At 43.6% G+C, this 14791-nt stretch overlaps 1 protein-coding gene across 2 annotated transcripts in view; it reads right to left on the reverse strand.

Annotated features, from left to right (window-relative positions):
- Window positions 1-216: 216 nt before the first annotated feature.
- The window catches only part of UCHL1 (ubiquitin C-terminal hydrolase L1), a 58884-nt gene continuing 44309 nt past the window's right edge, over window positions 217-14791 (reverse strand). For both annotated transcript variants that reach the window (XM_053704019.1, XM_053704020.1), the window contains one exon: window positions 217-535. In XM_053704019.1, the coding sequence (XP_053559994.1) occupies window positions 449-535 (87 nt within the window). In that variant the 3' untranslated portion in view covers window positions 217-448. The remainder of the gene's footprint in view (window positions 536-14791) is intronic.

Below are 14791 nucleotides of genomic sequence, written 5' to 3' on the forward strand. Positions count from 1 at the left end.
TTTGGCTGGGATGTCTTTGCCTCCTCCTGGTGGCCAGGTGTTGATATTCCCAACAGTAATGAAGTTGTGGACTCTCTGCCGTTGGAAAGAAATTGCATTCATGTCATACTGCTGCCATTGTTTATCTAGGTATAGAGCATAATTTCTCTATATAGATCTACAATTACATTTTCAACATAAGGAATAATACATAATGACATAAGGAAAGAACACTCATCACAAAACTGTGCCTAAAAGGCCAACTTTATTCTCAGAACAAGTGCTTCAAAGTTGTCAGCAGCAAAGCATTAGTGAAAAGCATTCGATCAAATTGCTTCAAAAAAAACAGACATCCAGATGACTGCACACATCTTGTACAAGCAATGTACAATGAAACTAAATATTTACTAAATAATTTAAAGCTGTACTTAAGTAGAATTTCAACTATATGACACTGATCATGAAAAACTTATCCAGATTTGCTAAGAGCTACAGCAGAGAAACGGACTTCTCCCTTCTCACGTTCTGTAAACTGTCGGCAGATTGTTGCAGCATCCTAAAGGGGGAAAAAAAAAAAATTCTTTTAAACACATGGCAAAGTTGGGACTAATCATCTGAGGACCTGTATTAATGCACTATGCTGGTCACAATTTGAACGTTACAGAATGGTTGACTGTTCAAGTTATTAAAACAACTATTTTCCACAGGTCACAGCAAAGGAATTAAAGAAATTAAAGAAGCTACAAGCAGTACGTTCCTGTAGTTTTAAACTCTTGACTATGCAGTATTTGCAATGTTAAAAAACAAAAAAACAAAACACTTGCTATGCACTTATGAATGGGAATTTCAGACTTTATACAATTGATGGCTCTGTACTGCTGCCCATGAAGTAAAGACTTTTGGATTTCAAAAATACTTGTGTATGCCTGTTTTCTTCACTTAATATATGCAATCCATAAATTATATAAATACCTTTCCTTTAATTCAAGGACAAGCCAACTGATTAGAAAGTTGCTACTGAGCGAGCAAATATACCATTGGTGGCCGTCAGAATAAAATTTTCAAATTCGATAAATCTATTTAAAGCGACATAAAAGTGCAAAATGAAAATGCTGTACTTGGGAATTTGAGACGTCGCTTAAATACAGGTTTAGTCCCTGTACAGGGATTTAAGATATCTTCAAAACCAGGCATTTCAGAGAAACTTGCCCAACCAGAAATTTCAGAAACAAAACGAAAATTTATGCTTACCTGATAATTACCTTTTCTTCTGATGGAAAAAGTCCACAGCTGCATTCATTACTTTTGGGAAATAAGAACCTGGCCACCAGGAGGCGGCAAAGACACCCCAGCCAAAGGCTTAAATACTCCTCCCACTCCCCTCTTCCCCCAGTCATTCTGCCGAGAACAAGGAACAGTAGACTAAATCTCAGGGTGAAAGGTGCCAGAAGAATAAAGACACCCACATAAAATTGCATGTGGGGAGCTGTGGACTCTTTCCATCAGAAGAAAAGGAAATCAAGTAAGCATAATTTATGTTTTTCTACTTAATTGTAGAGTACACAGCTGCATTCATTACTTTTGGGAAAGAGGACAATGAATGCCAAGACAGGAGAGTACAATAGGCGGCCCATACTGAGGGCACCAGGCCTGAACCTCTACCCAAAAAAAAAAAAAACCCTGCTTTGTCTGAAGCAGAGAAAATTTTTAAGAGGAAAAGCCCCAATGACACCGACTCGCAGTTAGTCCAGAAGCCAAACTAGAGACCACAAACGGACTTTACTGAGCCAACAGTCCTCCAGGAAACACTGTCACCCAACAAACAGTCCTCCACCGCTCATCTCCACAAATGGACACCACCCGAAACCCCCAAGGGAACCAGGCAAAGGAGAACCAAGGAAACCAAAAGGTCCCCTAATACAAAAAACAAACACCTCCAAGTGAGCCCAGCTCAGAGACCGAGGGGCCCAAACAAGGAAAGGATCCTGGCCACGCCTATACCAAGCAAAACCTGGGATAAGACCAGGAACAGAACAGATGTCTCTCCAACACCCTGCAAGCACGTATTGCAACTGAGGCAAAATCCTTCCAGTGTCAAGAATATGAAAGCATTTGACCATGAAAAAGTGTGTCTTCTCAAACTTGGGGTTTTTCACCTGGGTGTATTAGAGTCCATAACAGGACGACAGGATACTTGCGAGGAAGAAGCAGTCAAGAAAGACAGACCGCAAAAGCATCCCCCAGACAGAGGGCACTATCCAGGCAACCTAAGTCGCCGGACCTACACACAGGTCCCTAAAAAAGGGGAACACAAGGAGAGTATAACCTCAGAAGCTGAAGAGTAAAACCTCTTATGAAATCAATGGAGCCAGTTGAAAGGAAAATCTATACCCTAGCAGACTAAGCTTAACAGGATAGACCCAACAAAGCTCACATCCAGAGGAGACTGCGACTGAACGCAGATCCAGAGACAGCTCTGCCATCCTGACCTGCAGACCCACAGCCAGCTGGACCAGCCCAGCCTCAGGGATCCAAAACAGGAGAACAAAAGAATCCTTGAACAGGTACAGGACAGAGTGTAAGGAAGGCACAGCCATCCCCACAGTGTGACCCACAGAGAAATTCCCAACAGATTCCCAGTAGCTTGCCAATCAAGGCACAGCCAACTGATTCGCCTGCGGAGCAGTGAATCCACGGGAACACTTGCAAGCTGACCAGGGGAATGCAACCTTAAGGCACATCAGAAATGGACAGCCAACGCGCCACCCTGCATGGAGGAATCAGAAACTGGGTCACCCGCATGTGTAGAAGTATGAATTGGTAGGGAAGACGCCTCGGAGGACAGGACCCCCAGAGGCGGATGGCTCAGTAGTCCCTTGATTCCGAGCCCGAGGAACCAGGTGCTCTGAAACAGCATACGGAACAAAACTGGTTGACATGCGTCAAGGCCAATCCGGATTAGTCACCGACACAGAATCTGAAAAAAAAAAAAAAAAAATAGTTTGGTATCAGAATCCTCCGTAACTGAATTGCAGTGTCTCAGCATCAGAATCCTCCATAACTGGATAGAGAAAAACATAATTTATGCTTACCTGATAAATTTATTTCTCTTGTAGTGTATCCAGTCCACGGATCATCCATTACTTATGGAATATATTCTCCTTCCCAACAGGAAGTTGCAAGAGTCCACCCACAGCAAAGCTGCTATATAGCTCCTCCCCTAACTGCCATATTCAGTCATTCGACCGAAAACATGCAGAGAAAGGAAAAACCATAGGGTGCAGTGGTGACTGTAGTTCAAATAAAAAAAATTACCTGCCTTAAAGTGACAGGGCGGGCCGTGGACTGGATACACTACAAGAGAAATAAATTTATCAGGTAAGCATAAATTATGTTCTCTCCATTCCATTACTTATGGAATACCAATACCAAAGCTAAAGTACACGGATGATGGGAGGGACAAGGCAGGTACTTAAACGGAAGTTACCACTGCCTGTAAAAAAAAAAAAAAAAAAAAAAAAAAAAAAAAAAAAAAAAAAAAAACACACCTTCTCCCAAAAATAGCCTCCGAAGAAGCAAGGTATCAAATTTGTTAAATTTGAAAAAGTATGAAGCGCAGACCAAAACTCAGTCTTGTAAATCTGTTCAACAGAAGCCACATTTAAAAAAGGCACAAACCACGTCCAATATTGTGTAATAGACGTTCCTTCTTTGAGGAAGGATTAGGATACAAGCATGGAACAACTATCTCTTGAGTGATGTTCTTGTTAGATACCACCTTAGGAAAAAACCCAGGTTGGTACGCAGGACTACCTTATCCGTACGAAGGACCAGATAAGGAGAATAACATTGCAACACAGATAACTTGGAGACTCTACGAGTCGAGGAAATAGCTACCCAAAAGGAACTTTCCAAGATAAAGATTGATATCTATGGAACAAAACAGAATTTATGCTTACCTGATAAATTACTTTCTCCAACATAGGTGTGTCCGGTCCACGGCGTCCTCCTTACTTGTGGGATATTCTCTTCCCCAACAGGAAATGGCAAAGAGCCCAGCAAAGCTGGTCACATGATCCCTCCTAGGCTCCGCCTACCCCAGTCATTCGACCGACGTAAAGGAGGAATATGCATAGGAGAAATCATATGATACCGTGGTGACTGTAGTTAGAGAAAATAATTCATCAGACCTGATTAAAAAAACCAGGGCGGGCCGTGGACCGGACACACCGTTGGAGAAAGTAATTTATCAGGTAAGCATAAATTCTGTTTTCTCCAACATAGGTGTGTCCGGTCCACGGCGTCATCCTTACTTGTGGGAACCAATACCAAAGCTTTAGGACACGGATGATGGGAGGGAGCAAATCAGGTCACCTAGATGGAAGGCACCACGGCTTGCAAAAACCTGTCTCCCAAAAATAGCCTCAGAAGAAGCAAAAGTATCAAATTTGTAAAATTTGGTAAAAGTGTGCAGTGAAGACCAAGTCGCTGCCTTACATATCTGATCAACAGAAGCCTCGTTCTTGAAGGCCCATGTGGAAGCCACAGCCCTAGTGGAGTGAGCTGTGATTCTCTCAGGAGGCTGCCGTCCGGCAGTCTCATAAGCCAATCGGATGATGCTTTTAAGCCAAAAAGAGAGAGGTAGAAGTTGCTTTTTGACCTCTCCTTTTACCAGAATAAACAACAAACAAAGAAGATGTTTGTCCGAAATCCTTTGTAGCCTCTAAATAGAATTTTAGAGCACGAACTACATCCAAATTGTGTAACAAACGTTCCTTCTTTGAAACTGGATTCGGACACAAAGAAGGCACAACTATCTCCTGGTTAATGTTTTTGTTAGAAACAACTTTCGGAAGAAAACCAGGTTTAGTACGCAAAACTACCTTATCTGCATGGAACACCAGATAAGGAGGAGAACACTGCAGAGCAGATAACTCTGAAACTCTTCTAGCAGAAGAAATTGCAACCAAAAACAAAACTTTCCAAGATAGTAACTTAATATCTACGGAATGTAAGGGTTCAAACGGAACCCCTTGAAAAACTGAAAGAACTAAATTGAGACTCCAAGGAGGAGTCAAAGGTTTGTAAACAGGCTTGATTCTAACCAGAGCCTGAACAAAAGCTTGAACATCTGGCACAGCCGCCAGTTTTTTGTGAAGTAAAACAGATAAAGCAGAAATCTGTCCCTTCAAAGAACTTGCAGAGATAATCCTTTCTCCAAACCCTCCTGTAGAAAGGATAGAATCTTAGGAATTTTTATCTTGTTCCATGGGAATCCTTTAGATTCACACCAACATATATTTTTTCCATATTTTATGGTAAATTTTCCTAGTTACAGGCTTTCTAGCCAGAACAAGAGTATCAATGACAGAATCTGAAAACCCACGCTTTGATAAAATCAAGCGTTCAATCTCCAAGCAGTCAGTGGGAGTGAAGCCAGATTCGGATGTTCGAATGGACCTACAACAAGAAGGTCCTGTCTCAAAGGTAGCTGATGACATTCACCAGGTCTGCATACCAAGTTCTGCGTGGCCACGCAGGAGCTATCAAGATCACCGAAGCCCTCTCCTGATTGATCCTGGCTACCAGCCTGGGAATGAGAGGGAACGGTGGGAATACATAAGCTAGGTTGAAGGTCCAAGGAGCTATCAGTGCATCTACTAGAGTCGCCCTGGGATCCCTGGATCTGGACCCGTAGCAAGGAACCTTGAAGTTCTGACGAGACGCCATCAGGTCCATGTCTGGAATGCCCCATTGAGTTATTTGGGCAAAGATTTCCGGATGGAGTTCCCACTCCCCCGGATGCAATGTCTGACGACTCAGAAAATCCGCTTCCCAATTTTCCACTCCTGGGATGTGGATTGCAGACAAGTGGCAGGAGTGATCCTCCGCCCATTGAATTATTTTGGTCACTTCCTCCATCGGCAGGGAACTCCTTGTTCCCCCCTGATGGTTGATATATGCAACAATCGTCATGTTGTCTGATTGAAACCTTATGAATTTGGCCTTTGCTAGTTGAGGCCAAGCTTTGAGAGCATTGAATATCGCTCGCAGTTCCAGAATGTTTATCTGGAGAAGAGATTCTTCCCGAGACCATAGACCCTGAGCTTTCAGGGGTTCCCAGACCGCGCCCCAGCCCACCAGACTGGCGTCGGTCGTGACAATGACCCACTCTGGTCTGCTGAAGCTCATTCCCTGTGACAGGTTGTCCAGGTTCAGCCACCAACGGAGTGAATCTCTGGTTCTTTGATCTACTTGGATCGTCGGAGACAAGTCTGTATAATCCCCATTCCATTGTCTGAGCATGCACAGTTGTAATGGTCTTAAATTAATTCGTGCAAAAGGAACGATGTCCATTGCCGCAACCATCAAACCTATTACTTCCATGCACTGCGCTATGGAAGTTAGAAGAACAGAATGAAGTACTTGACAAGAGCTTAGAAGTTTTGATTTTCTGGCCTCTGTCAGAAAAATCTTCATTTCTAAGGAGTCTATTATTGTTCCCAAGAAGGGAACTCTTGTTGACGGGGACAGAGAACTTTTTTCTATGTTCACTTTCCACCCGTGAGATCTGAGAAAGGCTAGGACAATGTCCGTATGAGCCTTTGCTTTTGACAGAGACGACGCTTGAATCAGTATGTCGTCCAAGTAAGGTACTACTGCAATGCCCCTTGGTCTTAGCACCGCTAGAAGGGACCCTAGTACCTTTGTGAAAATCCTTGGAGCAGTGGCTAATCCGAACGGAAGTGCCACAAACTGGTAATGTTTGTCCAGAAAGGCGAACCTTAGGAACCGATGATGTTCCTTGTGGATAGGAATATGTAGATACGCATCCTTTAAATCCCCCGTGGTCATGAATTGACCTTCCTGGATGGTAGGAAGAATTGTTCGAATGGTTTCCATCTTGAACGATGGAACCCTGAGAAATTTGTTTAGAATCTTGAGATCTAAAATTGGTCTGAATGTTCCTTCTTTTTTGGGAACTATGAACAGATTGGAGTAAAACCCCATCCCTTGTTCTCCTAATGGAACAGGATGAATCACTCCCATTCTTAACAGGTCTTCTACACAATGTAAGAATGCCTGTCTTTTTATTTGGTTTGAAGACAATTTAGACCTGTGGAACCTCCCCCTTGGGGGTAGTTCCTTGAATTCCAGGAGATAACCTTGAGAAACTATTTCTAGCGCCCAAGGATCCTGAACATCTCTTGCCCAAGCCTGAGCAAAGAGAGAGAGTCTGCCCCCCACCAGATCCGGTCCCGGATCGGGGGCCAACACTTCATGCTGTTTTAGTAGCAGTGGCAGGTTTCTTGGCCTGCTTACCCTTGTTCCAGCCTTGCATCGGTCTCCAGGCTGGTTTGGTTTGAGAACTATTACCCTCTTGCTTAGAGGGTGTAGAATTTGAGGCTGGTCCGTTTCTGCGAAAGGGACGAAAATTCGGCTTATTTTTAGCCTTAAAAGACCTATCCTGAGGAAGGGCGTGGCCCTTTCCCCCAGTGATGTCTGAAATAATCTCTTTCAAGTCAGGGCCAAACAGCGTTTTACCTTTGAAAGGGATGTTAAGCAATTTGTTCTTGGACACATCCGCTGACCAAGACTTTAGCCAAAGCGCTCTGCGCGCCACAATAGCAAAACCTGAATTTTTCGCCGCTAATCTAGCTAATTGCAAAGTGGCGTCTAAGATAAAAGTTAGCTAATTTAAGTGCTTGAACTCTGTCCATAACCTCCTCATACGAAGAGTCTTTATTGAGCGACTTTTCTAGTTCTTCGAACCAGAAACACGCTGCTGTAGTGACAGGAACAATGCATGAAATTGGTTGTAGAAGGTAACCTTGCTGAACAAACATCTTTTTAAGCAAACCCTCTAATTTTTTATCCATAGGATCTTTGAAAGCACAACTCTTCTATAGGGATAGTAGTGCGTTTGTTTAGAGTAGAAACCGCCCCCTCGACCTTGGGGACTGTCTGCCATAAGTCGTTTCTGGGGTCGACCATAGGAAATAATTTTTTAAATATAGGGGGAGGAACAAAAAGGTATGCCGGGCCTTTCCCATTCCTTATGTACAATGTCCGCCACCCGCTTGGGTATAGGAAAAGCATCGGGGGGCACCGGGACCTCTAGGAACTTGTCCATCTTACATAACTTCTCTGGAATGACCAAATTGTCACAGTCATCCAGAGTAGATAACACCTCCTTAAGCAGAGTGCGGAGATGTTCTAATTTAAATTTAAAAAGTAATATCAGGTTCAGCTTGTTGAGAAATTTTTCCTGAATCTGAAATTTCTCCCTCAGACAAAACCTCCCTCCTGGCCCCTTCAGATTGGTGTGAGGGTATGTCAGAACCATTATCAGCGTCCTCATGCTCTTCAGTATCTAAAACAGAGCAATCGCGCTTTCTCTGATAAGTGGGCATTTTGGACAAAATGTTTTTAATAGAATTATCCATTACAGCCGTTAATTGTTGCATAGTAAGAAGGATTGGCGCACTAGATGTACTAGGGGCCTCTTGTGTGGGCAAGACTGGTGTAGACACAGAAGGGGATGATGCAGTACCATGCTTACTCCCCTCGCTTGAGGAATCATTTTGGGCAACATCATTATCAGTGGCATCATTGTCCCTACTTTGTTTGGACACTGTCACATTCATCACATATATTTAAATGGGGAGGAACCTTGGCTTCCAAACATACAGAACATAGTCTATCTGATGGTTCAGACATGTTAACAGGCATAAACTTGATAACAAAGCACAAAAAACGTTTTAAAATAAAACCGTTACTGTCACTTTAAATTTTAAACTGAACACACTTTATTACTGAATATGTGAAAAAGTATGAAGGAATTGTTCAAAATTCACCAAAATTTCACCAGTGTCTTAAAGCCTTAAAAGTATTGCACACCAAATTTGAAAGCTTTAACTCATAAAATAACGGAACCGGAGCCGTTTTTACATTTAACCCCTATACAGTCCCTGGTATCTGCTTTGCTGAGACCCAACCAAGCCCAGAGGGGAATACGATACCAAATGACGCCATCAATAAGCTTTTTCAGTGGTTCTTAGCTCCTCACACATGCATCTGCATGCCTTGCTTTCCAAAAACTGCGCATTAGTGGCGCGAAAATGAGGCTCTGCCTATGACTAGAAAAGGCCCCCAGTGAAAAAGGTGTCCAATACAGTGCCTGCCGTTTTTTTAATACATCCAAGATTAAAAGAACTATTTACAGTTATAATCCACTAAATATACTTATAAAGTAATCGTTTTAGCCCAGAAAAATGTCTACCAGTCTTTAAAGCCCTTGTGAAGCCCTTTATTCTTATACTAAACTAAGAAAATGGCTTACCGGTTCCCATAGGGAAAATGACAGCTTCCAGCATTACCAAGTCTTGTTAGAAATGTGTCATACCTCAAGCAGCAAAAGTCTGCCCACTGTTTTCCCCCAACTGAAGTTAATTCATCTCAACAGTCCTGTGTGGAAACAGCCATCGATTTTAGTAACGGTTGCTAAAATCATTTTCCTCTTACAAACAGAAATCTTCATCACCTTTCTGTTTGAGTAAATAGTACATACCAGCACTAATTTAAAATAACAAACTCTTGATTGAAGAATAAAAACTACATTTAAACACCAAAAAACTCTTAGCCATCTCCGTGGAGATGTTGCCTGTGCAACGGCAAAGAGAATGACTGGGGTAGGCGGAGCCTAGGAGGGATCATGTGACCAGCTTTGCTGGGCTCTTTGCCATTTCCTGTTGGGGAAGAGAATATCCCACAAGTAAGGATGACGCCGTGGACCGGACACACCTATGTTGGAGAAAAAAGGTTTAAACGGAACTTCTTGAAGAGCCTTAAGAACCAGGTTTAAGCTCAATGGTGGAGCAACAGTTTTAAACACAGGCTTGGATCTAACCAAAGCCTGACCAAATGCCTGAACGTCTAGAATACCTGCCAGACGCTGGTGCAAAAAAAATACAGTAAAAATCTGTCCCTTTTAAGGAATTAGCCGACAACCCTTTTCTCAAAAACATCTTTGAGAAAAGATAATATCCTGGGAATCCAGGCTTTACTCCATGAGTAACCCTTGGATTCATAACAATCAGATATTTACACCATATCTATGTTCAATTTTCCTAGAGACAGGCTTTCATGTCTATTAAAGGTATCAATGACTGACTCTGAGAAGCCATGCTTTGATAACATCAAGCGTTCAGTCTCCAGGCAGTCCATCTCAGATTGATTCTATTTAGATGGTTTAAAGGACCCTGAGGTAGAGGGACCTGTCTCAGAAGCAGAGACCGTGATGGAAAGGATGACATGTCCACCAGATCTGCATACCAGGTCCTGTGTGGCTACGCAGGCGCGGTCAAAAACACCAAAGCCCTCTCCTGCTTGGTCTTGACCTCCGAAGGAAATCCCACTCCCCCGGAAGAAAAGTCTGACGACTTAGAAAATCCACCTCCCAGTTCTCAACACCTGGGATATGGATAGCTGATAGACAAGAGTGAGTCTCTGTCCAGTGAATTATTGTAAGACTTCTAACATCACTAGGAAACTTCTGTTCCCCCTTGATGGCTGATGTAAGCCACAGTCGTGTATATTGTCCGACTGAGTATGATGTACCTCAAAGTTGCTAACTGAGGCCAAGTCTGAAGAGCATGGAATATCACTCCCAGAATATTTATTAGAAAGAGGGTCTCCTCCTAAGTCCACTATCCCTGAGCCTTCAGAGAGTTCCAGACTGCATCCCAACCTAAAAGGCTGGCATCCATTGAAACAATTGTCCCATCTGACCTGCGGAAGGTCATACCCTTGGACAGATGGACCCGACAGTCACCAGAGAAGAGAATCTCTGGTCTCTTGGTCCAGGTTCAAGAGGGGGACAAATCTGTGTAATCCCCGTTCCTCTGACTGAGCATGCATAGTTGCAGCGGTCTGAAATGTAGACGTGCAAACGGTACTATGTCCCTTGCCGCTACCTATTAAGCAGATTTCATTCATGTACTGAGCCACCGAAGGGCGCGGATGGGATGAACACGGCAGAAATTTAGAAACTTTGACAACCTGGACTCAGTCAGGTAAATTCTCATTTCTACAGAATCTATCAGAGTCCCTAGGAGGGAAACCCTTGAGATTGGGGATAGAGAACTCTTTCCTTGTTCACTTTCCACCCATGTGATCTCAGAAATGCCAGTACTACGTCCGTATGAAACTTGGCAATTTGGATGTTTGACGCCTGTATCAGGATGTCGTCTAAATAAGGGGCCACTTCTATGCCCCGCGGCCTAAGGACCGCCAAAGCGACCCCAGAACCTCCATAAAGATTCTTGGGGCTGTAGATATCCCAAAGGAAAGAGCTACAAACTGGTAATGCCTGTCTAGAAAGGCAAACCTGAAAAACGAAGGTGATCTTTATGCATCACAATGTGAGGATAAGCATCCTTCAAATCCATTGTAGTCCTCTATTGACTCTCCTGGATCATAGTTAAGATGGTACGAATAGTTTCCATCTTAAATGACGGAATTCTGAGGAATTTGTTTAAGATCTTTAGATCCAAAATAGGTCTGAAGGTTCCCTCACCTTGGGAACCACAAACAGATTTGAGTAAAAACTCTGTCCCTGTTCCTCTCTTGGAACTGGATGGATCTCGTACACAATGTAAGAATGCCTCCTTTATCTGGTTTGCAGATAATTGTGAAAGGCGAAATCTCCCCTTTTTTTTGGGGGGGGGGGAAATCTGAAATCCAGAAGATATCTCTGGGATATAAATTCCAATGCCTAGGGATCCTGGGCATCTCTTGCCCACGCCCGGGCGAAGAAAGAAAGTCTGCCCCCTATAGGATCCGTTACCGGATAGGGGTCCGTTCCTTCACGCTGCCTTAGAGGCAGCAGCAGGCTCCTTGGCCTGCTTATCTTTGTTCCAGGTTTAATTGTCTCCAGACCGCCTTGGACCGAGCAAAAATTCCCTCTTGTTTTGCCTTAGAGGAAGTGGATGCCACACCTGCCCTGAAGTTTTAAAAGGCACGAAAATTAGACCTTTTTTGGCCCTTGATTCCTATCCTGAGGAAGGGCATGACCTTTTCCTCCAGTGATATAAGCAATAATCTCCTTCACACCAGGCCTGAATAGGGTCTGCCCCTTGAAGGGAAGTTAAGTAGCTTATTTATTAGTCACAACAGCTGACCATGATATAAGCCATAGCGCTCTGCGCGCCAGTATAGTAAAACAGAATTCTTAGCCGTAAGTCTAGTCAAATGAACAAAGGCATCAGAAAACAAAGGAATTGGCTAGCAAAAGCTTGTCAAATATATTCATCCAATGGAGTCGCTTAACTGTAAAGCCTCATCAAGAGACTCAACCCAGAACGCCGCAGCAGCAGTGACAGAAGCAATGTATGCAAGGGGCTGCAGGATAAAACCCTGTTGAATAAACATTTATCCATTGGATCTAAAAAGCACAGCTGTCCTCGCCAGAGGTACGCTTAGCTAGAGTAGAAACTCTTCTCTCCACCTTAGGAACTGTCTGCCAGAAGTCCCGTGTGGTGGTAACTATTAGAAAACATTCTTCTAAAAAATAGGAGGGGAAGAGAACGGCACACCTGGTCTATCCCATTCCTTATTAAAAAAAATTTTAGTAAACCTCTTTAGGTATTGGAAAAAACAGAATTTATGTTTACCTGATAAATTACTTTCTCCAACGGTGTGTCCGGTCCACGGCGTCATCCTTACTTGTGGGATATTCTCTTCCCCAACAGGAAATGGCAAAGAGCCCAGCAAAGCTGGTCACATGATCCCTCCTAGGCTCCGCCTACCCCAGTCATTCGACCGACGTTAAGGAGGAATATTTGCATAGGAGAAACCATATGTTACCGTGGTGACTGTAGTTAAAGAAAATAAATTATCAGACCTGATTAAAAAAACCAGGGCGGGCCGTGGACCGGACACACCGTTGGAGAAAGTAATTTATCAGGTAAACATAAATTCTGTTTTCTCCAACATAGGTGTGTCCGGTCCACGGCGTCATCCTTACTTGTGGGAACCAATACCAAAGCTTTAGGACACGGATGAAGGGAGGGAGCAAATCAGGTCACCTAAATGGAAGGCACCACGGCTTGCAAAACCTTTCTCCCAAAAATAGCCTCAGAAGAAGCAAAAGTATCAAATTTGTAAAATTTAGAAAAAGTGTGCAGTGAAGACCAAGTCGCTGCCTTACATATCTGATCAACAGAAGCCTCGTTCTTGAAGGCCCATGTGGAAGCCACAGCCCTAGTGGAGTGAGCTGTGATTCTTTCAGGAGGCTGCCGTCCGGCAGTCTCATAAGCCAATCGGATAATGCTTTTAATCCAGAAGGAGAGAGAGGTAGAAGTTGCTTTTTGACCTCTCCGTTTACCAGAATAAACAACAAACAAAGACAAAGTTTGTCTGAAATCCTTAGTAGCTGCTAAGTAAAATTTGAGAGCACGAACTACATCCAAGTTGTGCAACAAACGTTCCTTCTTTGAAACTGGATTAGGACACAAAGAAGGCACAACTATCTCCTGGTTAATGTTTTTGTTAGAAACAACTTTTGGAAGAAAACCAGGTTTAGTACGCAAAACCACCTTATCTGCATGGAACACCAGATAAGGAGAAGAACACTGCAGAGCAGATAATTCTGAAACTCTTCTAGCAGAAGAAATTGCAACCAAAAACAAAACTTTCCAAGATAATAACTTAATATCAACGGAATGTAAGGGTTCAAACGGAACCCCCTGAAGAACTGAAAGAACTAGGTTGAGACTCCAAGGAGGAGTCAAAATTTTGTAAACAGGCTTGATTCTAACCAGAGCCTGAACAAAGGCTAGAACATCTGGCACAGCTGCCAGCTTTTTGTGAAGTAACACAGACAAGGCAGAAATCTGTCCCATCAAGGAACTTGCAGATAATCCTTTTTCCAATCCTTCTCGAAGGAAGGATAGACTCTTAGGAATCTTAACCTTGTCCCAAGGGAATCCTGCAGATTCACACCAACAGATACCAAATTATGTGGTAATTTTTCTGGTTACAGGCTTTCAGGCCTGAACAAGAGTATTAATAACAGAATCTGAGAACCCTCGCTTTGATAAGATCAAGCGTTCAATCTCCAAGCAGTCAGCTGGAGTGGGTCGAACGGACCTAGAACAAGAAGGTCTCGTCTCAAAGGTAGCTTCCATGGTGGAGCCGATGACATATTCACCAGATCTGCATACCAAGTCCTGCGTGGCCACGCAGGAGCTATCAAAATCACCGACGCCCTCTCCTGATTGATCCTGGCTACCAGCCTGGGGATGAGAGGAAACGGCGGGAACACATAAGCTAGTTTGAAGGTCCAAGGTGCTACTAGTGCATCCACTAGAGCCGCCTTGGGATCCCTGGATCTGTACCCGTAGTAAGGAACTCTGAAGTTCTGACGAGAGGCCATCAGATCCATGTCTGGAATGCCCCACGGTTGAGTGACTTGGGCAAAGATTTCCGGATGGAGTTCCCACTCCCCCGGATGCAATGTCTGACGACTCAGAAAATCCGCTTCCCAATTTTCCACTCCTGGGATGTGGATAGCAGACAGGTGGCAGGAGTGAGACTCCGCCCATAGAATGATTTTGGTCACTTCTTCCATCGCTAGGGAACTCCTTGTTCCCCCCTGATGGTTGATGTATGAACTTGGCCCTCGCTAGCTGAGGCCAAGCTTTGAGAGCATTGAATATCGCTCTCAGTTCCAGAATATTTATCGGTAGAAGAGATTCTACCCGAGACCAAAGACCCTGAGCTTTCAGGGATCCCCAGACCGCGCCCCAGC

This window comes from Bombina bombina, chromosome 2 (genome assembly GCF_027579735.1).
Source record: "Bombina bombina isolate aBomBom1 chromosome 2, aBomBom1.pri, whole genome shotgun sequence".
Classification (NCBI taxonomy): Eukaryota; Metazoa; Chordata; class Amphibia; order Anura; family Bombinatoridae; genus Bombina; species Bombina bombina.